General features: G+C 42.8%; 1 protein-coding gene across 1 annotated transcript in view; it reads left to right on the top strand.

Annotated features, from left to right (window-relative positions):
• Window positions 1-26858, top strand: part of MYO16 (myosin XVI) — a 622320-nt gene that overhangs the window by 198947 nt on the left and 396515 nt on the right. The window contains exon 5 of the mRNA XM_074983196.1: window positions 22369-22477. Within this exon, the coding sequence (XP_074839297.1) occupies window positions 22369-22477 (109 nt within the window). The remainder of the gene's footprint in view (window positions 1-22368; window positions 22478-26858) is intronic.

The following is a 26858-nucleotide window of genomic DNA, read 5'->3' on the forward strand; positions in this document are numbered from 1 at the left end:
GAATCGCAAGGTAGCGGGTGGAAGGGCCCCCAGAACCCTGGGCAGCTGCCGAAGAGGAGGCGAACGTGTGGCTGGAGGCTGACGTCTGGGATCTGCTGGCCATCTGGGAGGACGAGGAAGTCCTGCTGAGAAAGGAGGGATGCAAGTGAAATGCGTCCACCTTCGCCTGCCTCGCTGACAACCCAGCCACAAAGGGCCCCTCCCTCCGGACCCCTGACAAGGTCCATTCAAAAGTAAAAGATCTGCAGCAGGGCTACGCAAAGGCAAGGGACATAGCCCAGCAGTCGGGGGCAGTGCCCGGAACCTGCCTCTACTTCACAGAGCTCCACCAGCTGCTTGGCCCCAGGGAGGCTGCCCCGTTGGAGGAGACCCTGGACACTGCGAGGCCAGAGGGGCAGGGCGAGGAGGCACAGCCAGGACCCTCAACCACACCACTGATCCCGGCCCCCAAGCTGCCAGTCGATGATGGGGACAGCGACGGCGAGGGTGGGAGTGAGGGGACACTATACATAGCGGAGGTGTCCAAGGGCAACACCTGGGCCACTTCCACTTGGGCCTCCCCTGAACCACCCAAGGCACCCTCAGGTAGGATTGGGTGTAGGGTGCCCCAGGCATGGGGGGGTGGTCCCTGCCACTGCTGGCGTGGGCCCGGACATGCGGCCATGGGCCAGGGACCTAGGAATGGCTGTGATTGCAGTCGGGGGGGAGGGGCTCTGCACCAGGCCATGGACAGCCACACAGGGCACATGCCTGGGAGAGGGGGGTGGAGCAGCCCCGCCAATGGCCAAGCATGGACGGGCCCCACAGTGGCCAGGATGCCCCAGGGCCCCCCACCACAAGCAGGGAGGGTTGGTGGTGGGAACATGGCCACTGACCCATGGTACCCATTCACATGACTGACAGGGTGCCACCTTCTCCCCTTCTGTCTTCACAGCTTCAATGTCCGCGAGCCACCCCAGCCCCCTGGAGGTGCCAGAGAGCCCCACAGCGGCCAAGGAAGGGGAAGAAGTGACACCCCCCTAGACCAGGCGGCATGAGGGGGGGCCCGCCGCCACAGACGGGCTGAGCTGGCGGCAGTCCAGATGGCCACGTGGCAGGAGCAGAACCACTTGCTGTGGGAATGGCTCTCCATAGAGTGAGCAGCCTGAAACCAGGTGGCAGAGTACCTGGATACCCTCACCAAAGCTGTTGCCAACCGCCTGGCCCATCTGCCTGTCCATGGATGGCCTGTCCCACATCCCCCACTGCCCCTGCACCCCCCGATTCCCCTCTTGCTCCCCCTGCCCTCGCTGCTCTGCTCCTAGCTACCATTACCACAGCAGAGCAGGAGGAGCTCCTGCAGTAGCGATGGGCAGGCGGGCCCATCCTCCATCCCGTCCCTGGCTCCACTGCCCCCTCCCTGCCAGTCTGAACCTGTCTCACCCCCAGCACGTCCTTATCTCCTTGTTCTCCCCATGCCGTCCCAGCCCCGCCATGGACCCCATACCCAGGGCGGTCATGATACCAGGGGCCACCGTGGCTCACGGACCGTGACCCCAACAGAGGACTGAGGCCCCACTCCCTCTCAGTGTAAATAGTTCACCCCCCAATTAAACAGCATGTAAAGGCACAGTTTTTTCAACAGCTAATGGTTAAATATATTGAACAGTGTCCATGTTGTGTCTCAGGTGTGGATGGTGAGGGATGTGCGTGCGTGCGGGGGTGCTGGTGGGATGGACGTGGGTGTGGGAGTGCGGGGGGGGGTTGCGCTGGGCATGCCAGGGCCGGATCACAGGGGCCCCAGGTGAAGGCCACCCAGAGAGCCTCCTGCACACGCACCACATCCCAGTGCACCTGGAGGCATGTGACCGTACCTGGTTGCTCGTAGTGCAGCACAGCCTCGGCCACCCAGCTTGCCACAAACAGCTCCTACTTGCTCTCCATGAGGTTGTGGAGAGCACAGCAGGTGCCCATGACTACAGGCATGCTGGGGAAGCCTACCTCCAGGCACATCAGCAGGCACCTGAAGCACACCTTCGGACACCCGAACACCCACTCCACCGTGTTCCTGGCCTGGCTGAGCCGTGCATTGTAGCAGTCCTGGCTCTTGGTGGAGTGTCCTATGTAGGGGCGTACTGGCCAGGCAAGGAGGGAGTAGGCCGCATCAGCTACGATACACGGGGGCATGGTCGTGTTCCCCATTGGGTGCTCCCATGGGAAGATGTAGGTGCCATCAGTCATCCTTTGCCCAAGCCATGAGTTCCGCAGGATGCAGGCATCATGGGCCCTGCCCAGCCAGCCCACACATATGTCTGTAAACCATCCTTGGACATCCACAGGGGCCTGGAGGACGACGGAGTGGTAGCCCTTCTGATTGATGTAACATCCATTGGTGTGTGGTGGCACCCGGATGGCAATGTGGGTGCTGACCAATGCGCTGATGCAGTTGGGGAATCCCAGCTGCTGGAACCTGGCCATGGCAGTGTCCACATCCCCCAGGCGGATAAAGCGGCACAGGAGGATCCTGTTGATGGCATCAATGACCTGCTGGGGTGGAGGGCACAGGAGCCTGTGAGTGTGTGGCAGAGAGAAACCCCCCTTGAAACCTCCCCTTTGTGGCCCCGCCTCCCTGGGACCCGTCCTCTTGACACCGGCCCTGGGACCCCCCGAGACTTCCCTTTGGGGCCCCCTCCCTGGGACCCCCCAGGACCCCCTTCTCAGACACCTGCCTTGGGTCCCACCATATGTGCATGGCCTCGGATGACTTACCTTATGAAGGACGACCCTGACAGTGGCTTTCCCCACTCCAAATTCATGGCCGACCAAGCAGTTGTTGTCTGGGGTGCCAGCTGCCACACGGCGTTGGCTATCCTTTTCTTGAGGGGGAGTGCAGGCTGCATGCAGGTATCGTGGTAGTGAAGTGCTGGTGGCAGCCACTTGCATAGCTCCATGAAGGTGGCCTGGGTCATCTAGAAGTTGCGGAACCACCGCTCATCATCCCAGTTCTCAAGGATGTTGTCCCACCATTCCTTGCTGGTGGGGTACCACTAGAGATGATGGCAGGCCCAGGGAAGGGGGTGCTCCAGATGCACTATGGGCAGTGGGTGGGGGGCCACAGGAGGTTGGCAATGTGGAGGGCAGCACGGATCCTGAGGTGGCATGCTTTTTTTTTTCTAAAAGATATGCAATAGGAATTATTTTGAGGAAGTTCTGTGGTTGGTCTGCGTTGTTCTGGTCAGGCTGGGTGATCACTGTAAACCCTTGTGACCTTGGAATCTTTGAAAATCCTCCTCTGTACCCATCCCCACCTCTCCCTTTTGCCCACACTCCACCTTTAGTTCTATCCCTTGCCAAAAGCTTTCTCAGTAGATGTTGATTTGCATCAAGACAGGCATAAAGTCCAATGCTCTATTATCAGATTGTTTAGAGAGCATCTGGATTATAATCTCCATTTTGGTCATTCTGTGACTATGTCTACATGACACCCTAAACTTGAAGTGAGTTACACAATTTGCCTACCACAAATTGCTTATTTTGAGTCAAATTCAAAATAGGCTATTTTGGCATTTGGCTCTGTCTAAACAGCACCAAGTATCAAAATAATGTGCTGTTTCAAAGCATCCTTTACTCCTTCTGCAATGAGGAGTACAATGATGCCAAAACAGCAAGCCCATTATTTCAAAAAATATTTCAAAATAGTATGTTTCAAAGATGTGGATTAGCTATTTCTGGATACCGAGGTATCCCGAAATAACTCTGCTGTGTAGTCCTAGCCTGTCTGAACAAAGTTATAATTATGATGGAGACAGTGCAACATTGGGCACCTAAGTGTATGTGTTCACTGCCAAACAAGAAGTGTGGTCTTAATTTAGGTTATCAGACTCATTTTAAAATGGTAGTGAAGACTGCACGGCTTGGGTTAGAAACTTGAGGGAAAACCTATGGAGATGTCTTGGTTGAATTTAAATGCTAATCTAAGATGAAAAAGTAGATGCTGTGTGTTCACTGCTGTTTGAACCCAAGTTAACTAACGTGCATTATCTAACCCAAATTAAAAACTCCTCCTTTTTGGCAGTGAAGACATACCCTGCAGTGATAAACAGAGTAAGAGCTTAAGTCTGAGTAAAAAAAGAAGCAAAAACAGAGGTAACACATTCTTGAGAGAATGAAAAGATTGAATATGTATTCCAGATAGGGCTTATGGTAAAAGTTAAATTCTATATAAGGTTGTTGGACATCCATAACATTCAACATCTCAGACTTACAATATGCATAGCAAATGAGTTGCAATATAATGCTTCCTTGACCTTCAATCGAATGCAAACAATTTGCAATGTGTTCAGGGTACTGGAATATGAAAGGTTGTCAACTTGTTATTCGTTGACGCTATTTTCTTTTATGGTTAATTTTTTTGGGGGAAAAGTTATTTGTATAACTTGTTTGTAAGGTTGGTGTTTAACTGATTTTCTATTGTATAACAAACTATTTGTTATTTTTCCATATAACAAAACAAAACACTCATGCTCTAGAGTGTGAGCAGAATAACTGAACTGATGTATAGGATTTTAGAATTCTGAATGAGGGGAGGGGAGGGGAAGGAACAGGAGGAGGAGACCCTATTAATGGAAAGCAAAGACAAGGAAATCTGTTTTTCATTTAGTCTGAAAATAATGAAGAGTTTATATTAAATGATAACCACCAGTAAACTTTTCAGGGATACATTTTAATTGTATAAATAATAAATGCTGCAGTTAAAGCTAACTTAGTACTAGTTATATTGAATTAATACATTGAATTAATAGGGAGTTCATGAATTCCCCCGGAAGTAGTGGCACGGGAGTGTGAAAACTTCAGTTGCTTGACAAACGTATATTTTTGGAGTTTACATTATTTTAAATTATTATTTTTTTCCTAGGTTTGCTGTCATAAATTTGCATTTTCTCTACCTGGGATTAGTTTTATTTCATGTTCAGTAAAACCTCGATTTACCTGCTTTCAATTTATGCGCTACTTGGATTAACACAAGTCAAAATCAATGAGTGGAACTGGCCAAATGGTGCAGCACTCCACCTGCCGACTTGAGCTGCCAGCTCCACCAGCTGGGGGAAGCTGGGGAGCAGCCATGCCGCTGCACTGGCCCATCCTCTGGTCCACCCACTTGCCATTCTCAGTAGTGCTGGTTAGTTTCCTGCCTCCTGGGTCCTGTACTCTTGCAATGACCAGTGCTGCTGCGCTGGTCAGTTTCCTGTCTCCAATGGGCAGCAGGTAGCCAGAGGGAAACTGACCAGGGCTGCTATACCTGGCTCTGGGCTCCTTACCGCTCATGGGAATTTTGACTTACATGTGGTTGCTCAGGCATGCAACCTGTGTGTAAATTGGGAATTTACTATACATTTTACCATCAAAGATGTTATTGAAAAGACAGGGTGCTTCCTTACTGTTTTCAGAATAGTTCAGTGTCAGAACTGCTGTTTTTTTGTGCAAGCCTTACAGGGAACGGGGAGAGTTTAGGTCCCCATGGTGCTTGAGCAGATGGGGAGATGTTGTTTTTTAGTTTTCAGTCATCAGTGCTAATTCTTTTATCTTCTGACTGCATTAGTGGAACAGACTGTGCTTGTCAAGCTATCTGTAAAATGTGCTTTGACAATCTTCTTTTTTTTACCCCGTTTAAAATTCTTCCTGTGGTATGGAATTGCTTGCAATTACTTGATTTAAAATGCCTTTCCCATAAATTAAAGAGACAATGAGAGCATAAAAATAATTATTTTAAAAATGGTATTTTATTAACTATATTGTTACCAATACCACAGGAAGTTAAAAGGAAATCTGTCTTCAAAAAAAGGAAAAAAAAAAAAAGAATGCTTTTGTGGACAAGTTAGGTATTACATTACTTGTATCTCTCTCTCTCTCTCTCTCTCTCTCTCTCTCTCTCTCTCTCTCTCTCTTCATTCTTAGTTGCCCTAATTCATATTTGTCAGTGCTTTGGTTTGTTGAACTGTAATGTTCTTTGCTATGTCTACATAGATATGCATGTAAATGTACTTGGTTTTTAAATAAATTGTTGCCCATGTAGATCTTATTAGGCATTTGACTCCCAATATCTCCTCTTTAATTTAGTACCCAGAAGATACTACAGAGTCCTAGGCCTTGTTTAAAAATACACATATTATTTGTTTGTTTGTATGTTTGTTTGTTTGTTTGTATATCATTGTGCCTATTCATTGAGCCCTATTCATAGATTAGGAGCCCCATGTGCCAGGTACGATATAAACACATTTATAATCCAGATTTAAAGACAAGAGACAACAGATGTTTACAGACAAATAGGGGAATAAAAGGAAATTCAGATACAATATTTATCATCCCTGACCGACATTCAGCATACCAGCAGCTAGCTGTTGTTAAGTATTTTGTAGCCCTTAGAGCACGGTAGAGTTTTAAGGAAGATAATTATCTAGTTTGGAAGATGTTTATGAGCAGCTTCTCCTGGGCACGAGCGCAGCATAGAGGAAAGCACAAAGACGTTAGTTTGAATATTCAACAAGTGGACTGTGTAATCTGACTTCATGAGTTGATCAGAGGCAGGAGTCAAGAGTCAACTTTTTTATACTGACTGGGAGATGACAGATACGATGGTGACAGACTGTGGAGGGCCTTTAAAGTGAAGGCAAGTATTTTGTGTTTGATATGATAGAGAAGAAGGGTGGGGTGGGCAAAACAGCGCAAAGGGAAACAAGCTATGCTGGTATAAGATGTTCTTACATCACTTCGGTTGGGCTATGCTGTATCTATAAAACAAATGACGAACAACATATGCAAATCTTTTTAGATTATGTATTTAATTTGTGCTGTCATAGACTTCAATTCTGTTCAACTGGTAAGATTTGAAGTTTTACAACCAAACCTACATTTTGTAGAGGGACTCAGAGGTAAAAAAGAAAGAAGAAACGAATATTTGAAATCTACCAATTCCATGCAGTAACAAGCATAATATTTATATTTGTATAATTGTTATTGCAGTAAAAAATAAACAACCAAACACTTTCACATCTGTTGAAAATTTTCCAGGACTAATACTCAGGCCAGATTCTCATTTACATTCAGGCTTCCCTTTATACCACCTGGGTAGTAGGAAAAGGTCTTAAAGAGGATTTAACTATTCCTTTCCATTCTAAGGCTCTCTTATCCTGCCCCAGCATTGTAAAATGGCCTTAGGCCAAATGAAAACTGTATCCTTTATCTTTAGAATGTGTCTGGGAATCTACACTTCATATCAGGTTAGCTTGAGCACAGCAGTAGTATGTTATCATGTTTAAGATAATTTTTTATGGGTGAACTTTGTAAAAAGTGGATGGTTGATTCCAGTAAGAAGTGATGTACAGGAGACGGTTACACAAGCTTTTCAGAACCCAAAGAAGTGGTAACTTATTTTTTTTTTTAAGAGTAAGTGACGAATAAATCAGTGGGGACACAGCTTCTCCATCTGATGAACAATAAATACACAACAGAGTTCCTTCACCTAAAACTTCTCTTTTTGTAGTTCTTGAACACATGGACATATATATAATATAGGTTGACCCTCTCGTCTGGCAACATCCATGGCCTGGCAGTGGCAGTGAGGCAGGTAGCCCGGAACTTGCATTTGGGAGTCCTGCTGGGATAGGCAGCAGCAGGGCTGGCTGGCCAGGAGTCCAGGCACGGCCAGTGGGGCCAGAAGTTTGAGAGTGCAGCCTGGCCGGGATTGGCGGTAGCAGGGCTGGTGGCCAGATCATGAAACTTGGCTGGACTTGGCTGGGGTTGTCATTGTTGGGGCCAGCAGGCAGAGTGTGCGACCTAAGTGAGTCTGGTGGTGGTAAGGCTTGTGACGTCAGATTTGGCATCCGGAGTAGGGCTGGTTGCTGGGACTCCAGACAGAGCTGGAAGCGGATCCAGTCTGGGTGGCTGATGGCCAGGTCTGGAGTGGGGGGAGGGGTGGCAGGAGTGGCCAATACTTGGGGTCATAAGGTGGGGAGGTTGTCTTTAGGAGAGAGCAGGCATGTAACCCAGGGCTTTCTGGAGTGTGGCATCCTGATTAAGGACAGGTTGTAGGTCTTTAATAATTCGTTGCAGTGGTCTGAGTTGGGGGCTGGAGATGATGACCAGTTCTTGGCTTTTTTGGGCCGATCTTGGAGTAGCTGGTTTCTGGGTATGCGTCTGGCCCTGTCGATTTGTTTTTTTACTTCTCCTGGTGGGTAATTCAGGTTTATGAATATTTGGTAAAGATCTTATAGTTTTTGTTCTCTGTCAGTTGGATCAGAGCAAATGCAATTGTATCTAAGAGCTTGACTGTAAACAATGGATCTAGTTATGTGTGCAGCATGGAAGCTAGAAGGGTGTAGATAAGTATAGCGATCAGTAGTTTTTCGGTGCAGTATGGTACTGATCAGGCCATCCTTGATTAGTACTGTAGTGTCCAGGAAATGTATCTCTTGCATGTTGTAATCGAGGCATAAGTTGATGGTGGGGTGTAGATTGTTAAAGTCTCTGTGGAATTCTTCTAGAGTCTCTGTACCATGGGTCCAAATCATAAAGATGTCATCAATGTATCTTAAGTGGAGGAAGGGTAATAGGGGATGAGAGCTGAGGAATCGTTGTTCCAGGTCAGCCATAAATATATTAACATCTTGTTGGGCCATGCGGGTGCCCATAGCAGTTTCATTAATCTGGAGATATAAATTGTCCCCAAATCAGAAATGATTGTGTGTGAGAACAAAGTTACAGAGGTCAGACACCAGATTGGCTGTGGTGGCATCAGGGATGGTATTCCTGATTGCTTGTAATCTGTCTTTATGTGGAATATTAGTGTACAGAGCCTCTACATCCATTGTGGCAAGGATGGCGTTATCAGGAACTTTTCTGATGTTTTGTAATTTCCTCAGGAAGTCGGTGGTATCTCAGATATAGCTGGGAGTGTTGGTGGCATAGGGTTTGAGAAGAGAGTCCATGTAACTGGATAGTCTGGTGGTAAGGTTGCCAGTACTCGAAATGATAGGGCGTCCAGGGTTTCCAGGTTTGTGGATTTTGGGAAGTAAATAGAATAATCCAGGCTGCAGCTCAGATGGTGTGTCTGAATGAATGAGGTCCCGAGTAGCAGCAGGGAGTTCCTTCAGTAGTAGTTGTAATTTCCTTTGGAATTCCAAAGTGGGATCAGCAGAGAGAGGTCTGTAAAATGTGGTGTTGGAGAGTTGTCTGGCTGCCTCCTGTTCATAGCCTGATTTATTCAGGATGACAACAGCACCCCCTTTGTCAGCAAACATATTACTTATTGTGTGACTTGTAGTGAGTCACCAGTTTTCCTAGTATCAGTAAATTGTTTATTAGCTCTTATTATCAAAGCACTTTCAGTATTTCTAGACGTAACAATAAAAGTGCTATATCAGGTCAATCAGAACCACCCTTGCTATTTACTCCCTCCCTTTCACTGTCATGGGCTGTTAACTTTTTTTCTTCCTCCCATTCTGATTACAAAAAAGTGCAAACTGCAGCAATTTGGCCTTGCCTGTAAGAACCCTGGAAATTATTCTTAGCAATGTCATGTTCTACTTTTAATCCATGGTCTTTAAATGAGCACACACACACAGTCTATACTTTAGCTTGGTAAAATTCTGGGGGCTACACAAACTATTAGACAAGATCTTTTCCATCATTCCACTCAGCAGAATCACTATTGATACAATCAGGGTGAACAAGGGACAAATGTGTTTGAAATGTTATAGCAAACTGATAGGTTGAGCCATAATGCAGAAGTGTGAATTAAACAGGCTGTTAACTGCAGTAGATTTGCACAGTCATCAATTAAAAGAATAAATCAGACAGCAGATAATTTGGGAATACTCTACTTAAATATGAACTACCTGATGATGAACTCCTCCTTTACGACTGTGAATACATGGTTTCACCATATCTGTAATAAATAATTTGCTTTATATTTTCAAAGTATTTATTGGATTTTATGCATGACCTTAATTATATGATAAATTGGGTATTCTTAAAATAGCTGTTTATGGGAAACCTACTAGAGATTCAGATAGAAGCATTTAAACTCTTTCACATTCAGCTAAAAATAAGTCAGATACTTTGATTTCAGTTATGTTAGAACAATTGTGTATGGTACTTTCATTGCAGTGAGTGATTTCCTTGCCCATTGACCTTTAATAAGAAAAGCTTTATCTTTTTTTAACTGATCCTCTACATAGTAACAAATATCAGTATGTTATGCAGTATGCTATTGTGATTGTTTATCATTAGAATTCCCCCCAAATGATGTTAGGTCCCTTATATGGCAAATTAGAAGAATGACATGGCCTCTGCCAAAAATAAATATCTAAATCCCCAGTCCTGCGAAGATTTGTATGCTTGCTTAACTCAATTATGCATGCATATAGTACCATTGAAATCCATGGGTTTATTCATGTTATTAAGTTTTTGCAGCACTAAAGCTTAATTTTTAGACTTGACATAGACAAGAGTGACAAATCAAGAGAATGGGTGTCAGAAGCCCAAGGGTGACTAATAAGGTCATGAAGTTATTCTCTAGGTGTGTTTGCCCACATGGTTTCTTTCCTAAAAATTACAGGTTTTATGGGATATTTAACTGCTTGCGAATGACAATGAAACCACTGTATTTTGTTTAAAATATTAATATCTGTTCCCATTTCTGAAAAATTCTAATTCTTCATTAAATATAATACCATTAAATATAATACCTGAGCCTCAATTATCAAACTAACATTCTTTATTAATCAAAGGTCAGGCATAGCCCCTGGGAGTGACAGTGATGAAAGCTTCTCTATTGTAGAGGCCCCTCTGTGAAACTGTAATCCTATAGACTTGGATTATCTTTTTCCTCAGGCCTTTTATGACACTTATGGCATAAAGGTGAGAGGAAAATGCAAGCTAGAAATATCTACCGCATAAAAGGTACCTCCAACTGATGTAGAGCTGTAAGAATGGAAAGAAACTAGCACAGATCCATCCTCAGCATGGGAGGTATGACCAGTGCATGATATATTCAAGCTATTCTTGGCTGCCATACATCCCTCAGTAGCCCATTAGAGCAGCCCTAATCTACTGTATTTTATGCCAGCGGCTGAGGTGAAAATTCAAGGTGTTCAGAGGTGGCTTAAAACCAGTATTGCAGCATCCTGCCTATTCTTATATCAAAACCAGAAAGAAAGGAGGAAGAATTAGAGCAGTGGAAGTTAGAAGACTTAAAGGCCCATGGTAGTCCTCTAGTTCCATATCAGTTGGTCCAGCCAGCTTTGTGGAAGAAGATAGCTGTCTCATTGTGGACTTGGCAGGCCCCTCCTCTGAGCAATGCAGATTTCAGAAAGCAACAGCTCTCCTGAAACTGGGGATTATCTATATCCATGACATTCTAAAGACTTGCAGTGTCACAAAAATGGGACACCATTATAGAGGTAAAGGGTGGGGCAATCCAAACTAAATATGCAAATTGGAATCTAAATGCAACAGACAAATAATTTTAAAAGGTCAAGTTATTGTATTTCAAAAGAATGCATGTGAACAGATGCATTCTCTGGCATCCTCAGTAGAAGTATTTTATAAGTAAAAAAAAATTTGAGGAACACTAAGGTTATAGTTACCAAAGCAGGCATGTACACTAGATTTTAACCTGTGGTGATAAAAGGTAAGTGTGAGTTAAAACAGAATTTAGTCAGTATAATACACCTTCTTAATGGAATAGTCTATAAACGGCAACTAAAAAAGTGTAGATTTCAATCAGAGCTTCTTGTAACAAAATGATTATGATAACTGTGAAATATTCTGCCTCCACAAAGTCTGTTGTTGAAATGTGTTGGAAATGAAACATGCAGTCAAAGAGAAGGCAGCTAGCTGTTATGTCACTTTTATTGAATGTTCTCAGGCTCATATGTGGGGGGGAAGGGATGGTGAAGGGAGTGAACACCTCCCTGTATGTAAGGTTTATCTCCCTTTCTCCCTACTGTGCTGTGCAGAAGAAGCCTGCAGGGCACGGTGGGGAATCCAAGACACCCTGGGAGCTGTTATTCCTGGGCCAGGTCCCTGCCTAGAGAGCTAGCCCTGGAGCAGGGAAGGGGCCACATTTCCCAGAATGCCCTTGGTCACTGGCAACAGCAAAGGGAGGGGGACAAGAGAATATTGTTTTTCACTTATGATATTACATTGTCCCCTACACTTTTGCAAGTAGAATGGAGTCCAACTAATGGAGTCCATCAGGAACAACAACAGAAGGAACTGCCTATCCTTGCACAGTTCCATGCATTGAGTGAAGGCCAAAAGGAGTCAGGATAGAGTGGAACTATGGAGATCCCTGCGCATCCTATTGATCTTACTTACTGGCAATCTGAGTGGTATTAAATGTAGCTTAAAGCTGTTTTATCACCCACAGATTCCCCTCTGAACCACTGCTAAACATCTTCTGTGGCAGTCAAAATGTCTTTTCAAATCTCTTGAGATATAATGTGTTACAGGGGGTCCTGAATATCTGTTGGGGAGACTGTAAGGTTGTGTCTTAAACTGAAACAATGTATAATAAGGAATTTTCCCTTATAATTAATAATTAAATATAGGGGAGACAGGGACTGTATGAGTATAAATTTTGCCTATGTGACCATTTAAACCTGAATGTACCACTCACTGTATCATAAATTTAAAGCATTTTAAGCAACAGTTGAAGAAATGTTCCTAACCCAAAATACATTTTTAAACCATTTTTATCCTATGTGCAGTATGACATAGGGGGGAGTCACAGAGAATGCTGGGAGGGTATCCTAATTTTTTGTTTCCTAAGTGACATATCTTAAAGAGTAGGAATTTTATGTCATGTTCCTCAAAGTTTCAATGGTGGAAGTGTGAAAAAACTTATATCAAGTGAGGTACATTGAGGATTGTGTCTGTATCAGTTATGCTCAGACTGAAGCTCATGAACCACAGGTGGCTCTTTCATACATTTCCTGTGGCTCTTTGCAGCACATAAATTAAACAATGTGTGATCTTTATTATTAACAAGTCTTAGTTATTAATCAGTCTGAATGCTTCTACTATGCTATTAACCAATTGCAGCTGACAAAATAATAATACTTTGTCATTTCTCTGTGAGAATTATATATAAATGAAAGAGAATTCACATTCTGTGACTATATCTATCTATCTATCTGTCTAGATAGATAGATAGATAGATATTAAATAATATGTACCTAAAGGAGTAAATTACTCAGAAAATTCAAATATCTAAATTAAATCAAACATAGAACAATTGAGAGTGAAGGTAAAAAGTTATGCCCTGTTACAAATTGCATAGGGACCACCTGAGCATAAGTAGGCAGGGACTAAATGACCTCCTTAGCTCTCACAGGTGGTCAGGGTGGCATAGCAAAGCAAAGTTGGAAAGTGAATATCCAGTCAGGCACTTGGAGGGAGCTTGGAGAACTCTGTAGGAAGAGGAGTCATAATGCTACAACCAGTTACTAGAGAAGAGATGAGAAGCCCTAAGATTGAGCTTGAGACACCCGGTGAGAAAGACTCCAGTTTGGCAGCACTGGTAGTGGTCTACCAAAAACAAGGGGAGAAACAAGAGAGAAACCCCAAAACTGAATGTTGCTACGTATTTTAATTAAAACAAAGGACTTCTTGATTATCCGTTTCCTCCTGCTGGTGTACTGATTTGTTTCTATCTCTAAAGCTAGAGTAACACTCACATAGCAGCTTCTATGTGGAGAAGCAATGGAGTCAGAGCTCAGGTCTCAGTTGTTAGCCTTTTGTTTTCCAATTTTTCTCTTCTCCACTATCCTCTTGATTGCCTTGAAAGGTGGATTATAACTTAATTGCCTTTGGAACAATCCAATAGTAGTCACTACTTGGAAAATGTTGGATTAGATCAATGACCAGATTCATCTAGCAAATCTTTTATTCATCCCTATGTAATATAATGGCCAACTTGCTAAATCTAAATATAATGAATATTTGAGAACAAAGATTATAAATGTTTTCCATCTCCAGTATCTCAGAAGTGCATGGATAGACAGACATTCTTTGCAGTAGGGTAGTCAAAATGTTCAAATTATAAAGGCAAATACCAAATAAAGGCTGATGAAGGCTCTTCAGTCATCAGGTGTAGGACTTATCTGATAAGCTGAACCTGATTTGGAATGTACAATATTGATTAATTGTCACTACTTGATGAAAGCCATTCATTAAGCAACAGTTATTTTCAGACAGGTGTTAGGAAGAGCTTATTCGCCAGAACATCACAGGAGGGGAGATGTTGAGAAGAAAATTACTGCTTTCCAAAGAAATTAATATTCATACCCCAGTATGCCTCAATTTCAACTGATCTTCCTTACAAACAGAAGAAAAGTCACTACTGAAACAAAACTGAACAGCTGACCTAGGGATTTACATTGATTTAGATTTATAAGACTTCGACAAAACTGGTGCATCGCTCAAGACTTTGTAGTTATTTAAAAGTACAAGTAGGCTGTGTCTACATGGGCACAAATCTTCAAAATGGCCATATTTCGAAGATTATTAATGAGGCGCTGAATTGAATATTCAGTGCCTCATTCACATTAGGATGCTTCTGGCCGTGGTGCTTCAAAAGAGCATGGTTCAGCGCGGCTACACGGGGGTCCTTTTCGAAAGAACTCACACCTTTCGAAATCCCCTTATTCCCATCAATGAGCGGGATAAGGGGATTTAGAAATGTATGGGGTCCTTTCAAAAAGTACCCCCATGTAGCCGCACCGAGCCGCGCACTTTCGAAGCGCCACGGCCAGAAGCGTCCTAATGCTAATGAGGTGTTGAATATTCAATTCAGCGTCTCATTAGTAATTTCGAAATATGGCTATTTCGAAGATTTATGCCTGTGTAGACACAGCCTTAGATTTTAGACATAGAAACAAAACAGCCATTTCCAGAAGCAGCCAAGTTCAGCAAATGTTAGTGCCTGACTACAGGTATACACTTTCTCTTGCAAAGGCATCTGCCTGGGCAGATGGTGCTTCTCGCAGGGCTGTAACTTCCTCTTGCTTGCTATAATTGTAATTCTCCTGGAATCAGTTGAATGCATCAGAATATTGGCTTTCGTTTTAACAATGTACATTTCTGGCCCTCATCTTTCTGGGGACTATATTGATAGTATAAATTCTAAAGACTCAAACATCTGAAGGGAAATAAATAGGCCCAACCTGAAAAATCTTACAATATCTAAGCCTGTGTCACGACTTTCTGAGGCCTGATTTGTGATTGTTTGAACTCTTGGTTTTCTCCTTTTCATGACTGTGCACACATACATTCCCTTGTAGGTGTTTGTGCACTCAGTTCATTTGACTTGGAAACATTTGCCAGTAGTACTACATTGTGCCGTAGCTCTTCTCATACTCTCAGGCTTAAAAGAGACATGGCTGCCCCTTCCTTCTCAATTCCTTCTCAATGCCTGTGGTGAGAGTTGGTGTTCCCCATAACATTCGCTTCAGTTAGCCAGCATCTCTACAACTGTTAGACTGTGTCTACACTAGCAAGTTCTTTCAAGAGATTTTTCGAAAAAAGGGAGCTCGTTTGAAAGAGCCTGCAGAGCGTCTAAACACAAAAAGCGTTCTTTTGAAAGTAAATCGAAAGAATGAGGCGCTCCTTTCAAAAGCATTCTTCCTTTCCCATTTCAGGAAGAACAGCTTCTTTCAAAAGAAAATGTGCAGATGCTCCTCAGGGCCCTTCTTTTGAAAGAGCAGTCCTCATGGCACCTGATTTTTTAATCTCGGGCCTATTCTTCCAAAAGGGTGGAGACTGCTTGGATGCTCTCTTTCAAAAGAGCAGATCACTCTTTTGAGCTATTTTTTCCCCTTTCAAAAGAAGTTATTTAGGAAGAGATCTTCCAGAAGTGCTTCTTTTGGAAGATCTCTGTAGTGTAGATGTAGCCTCAGTGTATATCCTTAGCATGATGAGTATACTAGTTAGTTATAGTTTAGTAGTTATCCTAAACATAATCCCTAAAGTCAAAAGTAAGGCTCATGCAAGCTCTTGTACACTCCATCTTTTTATATGCTTGCGAGAACTGGACTCTGACAGCAGAACTAGAGCGCAAGATCAAGGCCCTTGAAATGAGGCTATACCGCAAGCTTCTTAACATCACCTATGTGGCACGTGTTAGTAATGAAGAGGTCAGAAACATCATCAACTCAGCCATAGGATCTCATCATGACCTACTATCCAGAGTAAAAAAGAGCAAACTAAGATGGTATGGACACGCAACGAGATCATCAGGCCTGTCCAAGACCATACTGCAAGGCACAGTCAATGGCAAAAGGAGACGTGGCAGACAGAAAAAGCAATGGATAGACAACATTAAAGAATGGACAGGGATGAGCTTTGCCACAACTCAAGAATTGGCACAACCACCAAAGATGGAGAGACACTATAAAGAACGTTGTCATGAAGGCGCCCCAACGACCTTGGTCAAGGGACGGATGATGAGTTATCCTAGAGCATTTTAGAGTGAAAAAAATCCCCAGTGTCCTGCACAGGGCTGTTATCCCTGCAATGAATAGGAGTAGGTGCTGCTTGATTTTTCTGGGAGAGTCAGATGAAGGACCAGTGTTCTGCTGTAACTCCTTATCAGGATAAATATCAGAGAAATTTTCATCTTAAAGTCCAGTTCATGTAAGAGCTGAGATGATGCATATTGCAGCAGAGTCGAGTACTGACCATGAAGGAGAAGACTCAGAATGAACTAGAAGTGCTTTCCTCCAGTGCTTCTGTTTCAGAATGCTAGCTGAGTGGTAAATATCGTGCTTTGTCTTCCCTGTCAGCCTCTTCTAAGCTTTCCAGACATTCTGGATCTGATCAACCTTGCAGTCTCTGAGTTCCCTCAGAAAATCTTCTGGAAGACCTACAATACTAGTCTGAGGCTTCACAAATGTAAGCGCTCACTGATTCCATCTGAGGTGGCACCATTGATAGATTCCAGCTCGTTCTCCTATCTGGATCTGAAAATAAATTTGGCCAATAAGAATTACAACCGATGAAAAATTCTGGACCATGTACATTAGAAACACTGAGAAATTTGTTTCCTTTTTTTGGATCTAAAACAATCCTGTAGCTGCTGAAGTGACTATTTCCATCAATATATTTGGCCAGTAAATAAACTAGAAGCTTCACTCACGCTTACAACTTCTCAGATCACTTATAATAGGCAGAAGGATGCACATCCTTATTTACACATGCACATTTGTTCTCCAATGCACAGTTTTGCTCATACTTTCACAAATGAAAACTTATATACATGCCTGACATGACCTATTAAAGATACACATGCCAATTTGCAGGTGCCAGTACATATTCTTAGAGGCCTAAGAACCAATTACTTTAAATAGCCTTTCTGATCTTAACTGCACTTTGAGAAAACAAAGTGGTAGATGGGTAATCTAGACTTCAGTTCCACAGAATGCAGAGATGTGCAACTACTGAGTGAGCATCTACATTCTAAAAATAAAAAGGAAAACAAACTTTTACAACTTTGATATTATGTGCAGGAAAAAAAAGCCATTTTAGCTTTTTTTCCTCCTTATTTTTCTCCTTCACTAGTTGTAATCATCACCCTCTTGCTTCATATGGTGCCACAATATTTTTGTATACCTCTTTTGTCAACAGCCATGTGAATGTTTAAGATCTAGACACATATTTTGGTTCATACTCTCAGGCAATACAGGAATGAGATAGAAAGGGACCACTTTTTTGAAGAGATTTCTCCATATGGAGGATTGAGATGTGTCTGCACATGGATGCCACAGGAGCACCATATGGCCAAGACAATATTGGTTCACAGACCTTCATCTGCTCCCCTTATGGTCTCTGACATCTTTATCCTAGTTGAGGATCTCCTGTCTCAGAACCAAGGCAAGTCCCCACATCCCTGCCTCCAATCTCTCTATGCCGTGGCTTGGATGTTCCTTGGTTGAATTCTTTTGAGAAATCGTGTTTTTGAGAGGTTTGAAGCATCTTGGTTAGCACCAGAAAGAAATCCACTAGAGCCATGTATGCAGTCACACATAAATCACATGCACTAAACTATCTGTTTCACCTGAAATCCTCAGGATTTGCAGCTAGTCCTGTAACCTTTCACTTGGCTTCTATTTCTGTGCTACATCCACTAATAGAAGGGCTTTGCATTTTCTCTCAATTTTTCATTTTCTCAATTTTTGAAAAGCCTGTTAGACCTTTACTTTCCTTTGTCTGATTCTGTACCTGTCTTAGTCTCGTCCTCCCCAAACACACAGGACCGACCCCACCTGTGGAGATAGCTTCGTTACCACTATTATTTATTAAGATAACTTTTGTGGTGGTGACCACTTGTGCTAGGAGCTTTCTAAACTTAAAGCTCTTTTAGCTGATCCTCCTTTCATGATCTTCTATAAGGATAATCTTTCTATTAAATCACACTGAGGCCGTGTCTACACTAGCCAAAAACTTCGAAATGGCCATGGAAATGGCCATTTCAAAGGTTACTAATGAAGTGCTGAAATACATATTCAGTGCCTCATTAGCATGACGGTGGCTGCGGCACTTTGAAATTGACACAGCTTGTCCAGACAGGGCTCCGTTTCGAAAGGACCCCGGCTACTTTGAAATCCCCTTATTCATGTCTGCTCATAGGAATAAGGGGATTTCGAAGTTGCCAGGGTCCTTTTGAAAAGGAGCCCCATCTGGATGAGCCATGCAGCGGCGAGCCGCATCAATTTCAAAGTGCTGCGGCCTCCCTCATGCTAATGAGGTGCTGAATATGTATTTCAGCGCTTCATTAGTAAACTTCGAAATGGCCATGCAAATGGCCATTTCGAAATTTTTGGCTAGTGTAGACGTAGTCTGAATGTTTTGGCATAAGATACTTCCAGCTTTCCACCTGAACCAATTTTTCATTTGAAGGAGTTTTCCCTAAACTCCAATCTTCTAAAGCTAAAGAACATTTCATACATTCTCAACAAAATACACCACATGTTTACACACAAAGTGCCTTTTGTCGCAGCATACAGCCAAAATCCAGCACTTTCCCTGAGAGGGTTCTGCCTCTCCACTATAAGGCATAACACCTTTGTTGACAAATTTCTGTAATCGAAACAGCTGTGTAAATGTACCAGGGTGGCCTCTCTGTAAAGACAGGGCATCCGCAACAATGGGCAGCCCTGTCTCCTGTGTTTCTGGGTAACTGTTTTGTCGAGAGAGCAGCCAGGCACTCTGGCCACTCTGTCAACAGAGCAGAGTGCTCTCATGATTTGCTTTTGTATGTGGTCCCACTCTATCAGCAGAAGTTTGGTCAGGAAATCTCTTCCGATGATGACTTCTGTTGCTAGAGCGCTGTTGTGTAACTGTAGCCTGTATGTCCATAGACCTTTGGTGATCGACTTGGAGTACTTGAAAAATTCTCCCAAGCTTTTCATAACCTATGTGAGAGAGCCAAAAGGCAAAGAGCACCAACTCACAATGGGTTTCTGAGAGCATTAAGGTATCTTATAATCTTGCTAAGTCTCTTCTCCACTAAGAATAATGGCTCACTCCGTCAGGGCTTAGTCCACTTCCTCAAGATTTCTGAGCAACGTTCCAACAGCTGATATCTACAAGGCAGCAATGTGGTGGTGTGTATTTATTTTTTTTGTTCACCCCCCAAACTTCTTGAGACAGTTCCAACTTTGGCAATTTGGTGTTACAGTCTCTGAAGTCCCTCCACATAAAAGAAAACTGCTGATGAATCACCGGGATTGAAATGTGTAAGTACACAATCTTTCCAAGGAGAAAATAGGTACTTCCCTGCACAGTGGCTCTTGTTCTTTAAGATGTGTTTTGCATATATAGCTAGATATAAAATAACATGATGCTCTTACCTTCCCTGCTACTTTGGACACTGTGCACAGGCAGAGAGAAGGAGGTAGCAGCTATACACATATAGGCTACATCTACACAAGAAGCCCCTGTCAACAAAAGCTACTGTTGGGAAGGGATTTCCTGGCAAAACTTTAGTTGGTAGATTGCATCTACACATAAAAGCAGATGGAAAGAGTAATCTGCTCTGTCGACAGAGAGTAGCCAGGCTGCCCAGCCCTCTCTCAACAGAATGGCTCACTGGAAGCTCTGCAAACAGGGCTGCCCTGGTGAACTGGAAGCCCTCTCTGTTGCCAGAAGGGCCCCCCGAAGCATCTACACAGCTGTTTTGTAGACAGAACGCTGTCGAGAGAGACGTTATACCTGACTGGGGAGAGGTATAACGCTGTCGGTGGATGTGATCAGTTTTGTCGACAAATATCGACAAAGTACATTTGCGGCATAGATGCTCCATGTTTTTTTCCAGCAAAAGCCTGGTTTTGCTGGGAAAAGCCACTTGTGTTGACATGGTCATAATATGCTGACCTGAGAATACAAAGAGAACAGAGGCACATGCAATGCCTAGCAGAACTTCTGGAAAAAGTCTGACTTGGATTCACTGTGCACAGAAACATTTACAGTGGAACGTATATATGCACAACCTATATTGAAGAATAGTTACTCTATAGCTAAGGAACTATTTTTGTTGGCACTGCCAGAAACAAGGCATACGAGACCAATGTCCTGTAGAGCTTACCATCTCGGTCTCTGAACCTACAATAGGATCTGGTAGCATAGACTTGTGTGCCAATGCAGAACCCCATTCAAAGTTGATCCTTCAATTAGACCTGCTAGTTAGCCTGGGTCTGCACTGGCATAAGGGTCTCTGTTGGGGGATTCAGGTACAATTACGAGCTCAGGAATGAGTGTAGATGTATTGTGGGTTTTTGTTTTGCAAAAAATTAAAATGCTGGTAATTTATGATGATTGGAAGAAAAAATATTGCCCAGGAAACTGCAATAACTAGATTCTTTTCTGTCTGCTAGCTGGAAAACTGCATTGCAAAACCTTCCACTATTAAATCTAATTTTAACAACTGCATCCTTATTGGTCTGCCATAATCAGGATAACCATGGAAACAGTAACTGAGACTTCTTTCAGTCTCCCCACTCCTTCCCCTCCTTCCCCTTCAGAACTGACAATACTGTTACTTCACAATAACAAGGCAGCTAATCAGAAAGGTAATACCAGGGTATAAATATTTCTGTATTAAACCGGTTCATTATTCTGTAATCTTAATACATTTTTAAAACTACATTTGGGTGAAATTCTTATTTTAAAAATATGGCACCGCTGTGCAGAATTATTCCCTTATCCAAGTTCCGAAGCATCTCTTATCTTTCTAGCTGCCAGTTTGACCAATTGGGAACTCCTGTTTGTGGCTGGCTCTTCAAAACCAGTTCTTAAATACGTGACCTAATAAAAGTCATGGGATACGAGGAAGTCCATTTTGTATCCTCCCTTTGTGAAATGGGGCTCAGGGATTGGTGGCACCTTGGATTCTCCTGACTCTGCCTGTAGCACACAATAATTTAGCTTCCTGAGGACTGAAATGTTTTAGTCTCACTAAAGATAAATATAGGGAATCTGGGTAAAGTTCTGTGGTCTGTGCTGTACAGATGGTCAGACTAGAAGATCTAATGGTCCCTTCTGGCCTTAAGCTCTGTGGAAGCTGCAAGGAAAAGTAATTATATGTAATAGAAATCACTCTTGTTTGGCCATGACCTTTGATGTGAAGCCACAGGGAGAAATACTTAAACTGAATAGAGGGTATGTTTTCTAACAAAAGATACATGACCCTTTACTGCACTTAGGCTTTCCTCAATGATATTGTTATAATTTTTTTTCACAGTATAGGACATATTTCTTGTAAAGATACGACTAGGGTGGCCACCATATTACAAGTTGTAATTCATCTTTCTTAACATGGGGAATGTGATCTCTCATGTTTTTACCTTGTAACAAGTACATGGCTTTATTACTTCTGACATAATTTCCTCCTGTCACCCCTCCTTCCCCACCAAGATACTTAGTCATGGACCTCTATGAAGCAATCTGCCTTAATGCCAACTTCTGCATGGGATTTGTAGTAATATAGGCATGGGTCCCTCAGGGACTGTGCTCTAAACTATCAAACCCACTTTCATTGTTCAAAACTCATATGGGAAATGTGATTTTTGTTTGTTTTACTTTTGTCTTCACTTTTAATTTGCAATTTCATATACCAGTGAACCCACAATGTGAAATGAAATACTTTTCAGAACAAAAGAAATTTGCCTAACTTGTTCTGGAAACTGTTGAAGCCCCCTGCATCTTACGCAGCGGCCTATAAAAACAGTAAATTGGCCCCAATATCTTTATAGTCACAACTTTTGCAATTTTTTTTTTTACTTGTAGCTTTCGGATACAAGGATACAAAATATTTTCAATTCTTTCTTTTAGGCTGGGGCCAATGTACTGCTGCAGGATGTTAATGGAAACATTGCTCTTGATTATGCTATGGAAGGGACGGAATCCAGCTGCATCCTTCTAACATACCTGGAAGAAAATGGTAGGTCAGCTCTTATTGTGGATTTTTCACTGGGAGCGGAGGGGAGGGTGCAGAAGGAAGAATAGGAGGCTAAGCAATGAACTAATGTAAGTCAACACTGAATCAAACAGCTCCTCTTGAAGGTGTGGGTGGGTGCGATCACAATAATCCTGCTCAGTGCTCCCTCTAATTTTTTCCATCATCTGTGGAATAAATTGTATACATGAAGGCATGTGTAGATGTGCAGCCCCAACCAAAACTCAAATTGATGTCATGAGCAGCTGTGGGCAATCAGCTGAGCTGCACGTGAATCACTCCTGGGTGGCTGACCAAGTGCTCAGCTTATGGGGAACATTGACCCTGACTAGGTGTGAAGTTTACCCAGCCTCTCAGTAATATATGTAGAAATTGGAAAAAAACAAACAAACAGTTGTTCCCATGGTAAACATTTGAGATGTTTTATTCATTTATATGGAGACACCAGAATGCCAATTTACTGCACAGAGGCAGTCTAGGGTACTTAAGTAGATAAGCCACTTGTAGTTACTATGCTTACGTTTTAGATATGAGGTGCATGGTTTCAGGCTATTGTGATTGTCTTCTTTTACAGATTTTAAAATATTGATTGTGCACCTAGTCTCAATGGAAATAATGTATATGGCATTATACTACTTTAAAAACTTTTAATTTTGCACTGATAGATTATCTGACATTGATTTGTATTATTTTTAATGCTGGATGACAGCAACTATATCTCAGGGATACTTTGTTATTTACTAGTTTATTTCCAAGCTTAGGTAACAGATCTGCAGGCAAGTCTGTAGTGATATTTTAGCTGGAATATGTCAGTTCTGTTACATTTTATATTCATTGTGGTGTGGTATAAAGCAATTTATTCTATGTGACATATCATGCGGTGTAAGGAACATTTGATAAACAGACATAAATAAAAGGAAATAATGTGAAGATACATTACTTAAATCTGATCTTAAACTAAGAAATCCATCATAACTTAAACCAAGGGACATGTGGCAGAAAATGGACTAGAAGATGATACCCAAGTGTGTGTTTGTGCCCATGTAATCAGTAGCGCATCCAGTGGTTCACGTATCGTGATAGTTTCCATTTTCTTGCTTGCCTGTTGGTGGGAGAATTTTTCACATTTTAAGAATGATCTTGTAGGAAAATGACTTAATGTGTGTTTGCCCATTGCATGAGCCACTCAAATCCTCATTGCACTGTAATGTGCAAAGTGGGCTGTGAGAACTTTGGTTAAATTTGCAATGAGTTTATGATGTTACTGGTTCCAAAGGATGTTAATTCAAAGGTTCCCTTGCCCCCAGCCAGGTTGTCTGTATGCTATTTTGGTCTTAAAATATTAGCAGTTGTACCCGGAGTTTTTGGGTACTTAACTGCAGTGAAGGTTTTTGTTTTTAAATAAAATAAAATAAAATAAAAATTAAAAGGAAAATGTACGTGCTGTATTTAAATGTTTGTGTAGGGCAGGAGGCGGGGTATGGGGGGCTGATGGCAGAGCATGGGGATGCAGGAGGGAGGGCAGGGACTGGGAGAGTGCGGGGGGGGTTTAGGGCAGGAAGTGGAGGATGATGGAGTGAGGGCACTGGGTGAGTGGCTCAGACTGAGCGTTGGGTACAAGAGGACTCAGAGGTACTGTTGGGTTCAGGGGGACTCAGAGGTGGTGGTGGATGGTGCTAGAATTATGGCACTTCCATTGATGGTCCATGGTTCTTTGTCCCTCCAGAATTTGCTCTGTGGTAGTGGGGTTGTGGTTCTTGTCCCTTCTGGTGTCTCCTCCCAGACCTGGCATTGCATGAGGAGGGGAGGAGGATGTAGTTCCTGACCTCCAACATCTCCAGAGGGGGGTGCGACAGGAAGCAGTTCCAATCCCTGGCCTGTGCTCAGTGGCCTGGCCAGGCCAGGTTGCACTTCCCATCCCTGGCCTGTGGTCCCAGGTTGTGGAGGGGCTGGAGGCTCCAGTGCTGCAGCTGAGGGAGGTGGGGTTTGTGGCAGAGGGGAACTTACCTGGTCTGTTGACTGACAGGGTAGAGAGTTCTGGACTCAGCTAGCCACTGTTTTCCTGCTGTTGCTTCCCCCACTGGTCATTTTGCAGTATAGCTATTCTCTATACTCGCTGCCCCCAGAGCTGACTCTGAAGTATAGTGTCCCTCCTCACTGTGCCCCCTCCCTTTCCATGTTCTGGAAAACCATTGGATTCCAGGCACATCCCATTTTCCTTGCACAACCAAACCCTGACCTTGTTTTAAATTCGGATGAGAAAGAGCCTCATGTCAAATTTGGTGATCCTAGCTCTTACGAAACAAAAAAAGCAGTCCTGTAGCACTGATGATTTAGGAAGTGCTTTTGAACAAACAGACTCACAGATACATGGATGCATGAACTCACAGACAGATAGCCACACTCAGATAGATAGATATTTTGGAGCTCATTTCAGAGAGGTTTGCTAGTGCAATTTTTGTAGATTTAAGGAAAATATATGGAATAATGTCTTTGTATGGGCCAGTGTTTGTCTTAAGGATGATGGTTCTGGATGAGTGATGGGAAATTTTTGTAGGGAAAAATACAGTGAAAAAAGTGGCTCAGATTGCAACTGTGGGTGAAATCCTGACCCTCCCACCCCTACTCCCGCCAAAAAAACCAAACTCCTATTGACTTCAATAAGGATATACCTTCTCCCAGTGCAGATATGCCACTGTAGAACTATTAGTGTAAATTCCCTAAGCCAACAGGAGACAGCTCATCTATTGACTTAATTATTATAGACTCTGCAAGTGTTGGTAGCTATTTCAGGGGGACAAGCTCTCTTGGCAGCATACTCTGTCCACGGGGTTGGTTAGGTCGATATAACTTACGTTACACAAGACGGTAGCTTATTCACATCCCCGAGCAATATATTATGCCAATTAAAGCTGTAACATGTGCATAGCCCCAGTCTCCAATATATGTATCCTATGGTACAGTCATTCTGCAGTTTGGTATCTTACATTTTTAACTGGAATCTCAAAATGCTTAAATAGTCCACTAACTGTATCAAAAAAAAAAAAAAAAGAGATAATATGAGAAGCATGAGTTGTGTTCAGTCACAAGGAATGACTGAGTTTAAGAAGAAATCACTTGAACCCAGATAGCTACTATTCCATTTATTCCATCTCATACTAAAAGGTGACAGAAAGCCGTGCTAGTCAATATACTATGAAAACAAAAAAAGCAGTCCAGTAGCACTTTAAAGACTAACAAAACAATTTATTAGGTGATGAGCTTTCGTGGGACAGACCCACTTCTTCAGACCATAGCCAGACCAGAACAGACTCAATATTTAAAGCACAGAGAACCAAAAATAGTAATCAAGGTTGACAAATCAGAAAAATATTATCAAGGTGAGCAAATCAGAGAGCAGAGGGGCAGAAGGTGGGAGGGGGCAAGAATTAGATGACCTAAAAAAATTCCATCTGAGTTCAAACCATGTGTTAATGTGTTGAATTTGAATATAAAAGATAGTTCAGCAGCCTCTTTTTCCAATCTGTTGTGAAAATTCCTCTTCAGTGAGATGCAAAGTTTCAGGTCATTGACAGAGTGGCCCACTCCATTAAAATGCTGGCTGACTGGTTTGTGGATCAGGAGCGTTTTTACGTCTGTTTTGTGCCTATTAATTTTTTGTATCAGAGAGTTTGAAGTCTGTCCAATGTACAAAGCATCTGGGCATTGTTGGAACATGATGGCATATATGATGTTAGCTGAGGAACATGAGAATGTGCCCATGATTCTGTGAATAACCTGGTTAGGTCCCAACCTTATGAGGATTCTCACCAACAATCACAGTCTATACCACCGGAACACCAGTCCTGGAACTTTTCCTTACAACAAAGCCAGTTGCCAGCTTTGTCCACATATCTATTCTGGCAATACCATGACTGGACCTAACGAGGTTATTCACAGACTCACAGGCACATTCTTTTTTCCTCAACTAACATCATATATGCCATCATGTGCCAACAAAGCCTAGATGCTTTGTATATTGGACAGACTTCAAACTCTCTTAGACAAAGAATTAATGGGCACAAAACGGACGTAAAAATACTCCTGATCCACAAACCAGTCAGCCAGCATTTTAATGGAGTGGGCCATTCTGTTAATAACCTGAAGGTTTGCGTCTTACTGAAGAGGAATTTTCACAACAGATTGGAAAGAGAGGATGTTGAATTCTCTTTTATATTCAAATTCAACATATTAACACATGGCTTGAACCAGGATGGGAATTTTTTAGGTCATTATAGGGGCTCTTTTGCATACTTGGCTTAATCTAATTCTTGACTCCCCCCCTCCCTCCACCTTCTGCTCCTCTACTCTCTGATTTGCTCACCCT

This window comes from Carettochelys insculpta, chromosome 1, assembly GCF_033958435.1.
Source record: "Carettochelys insculpta isolate YL-2023 chromosome 1, ASM3395843v1, whole genome shotgun sequence".
Lineage (NCBI taxonomy): Eukaryota > Metazoa > Chordata > Testudines > Carettochelyidae > Carettochelys > Carettochelys insculpta.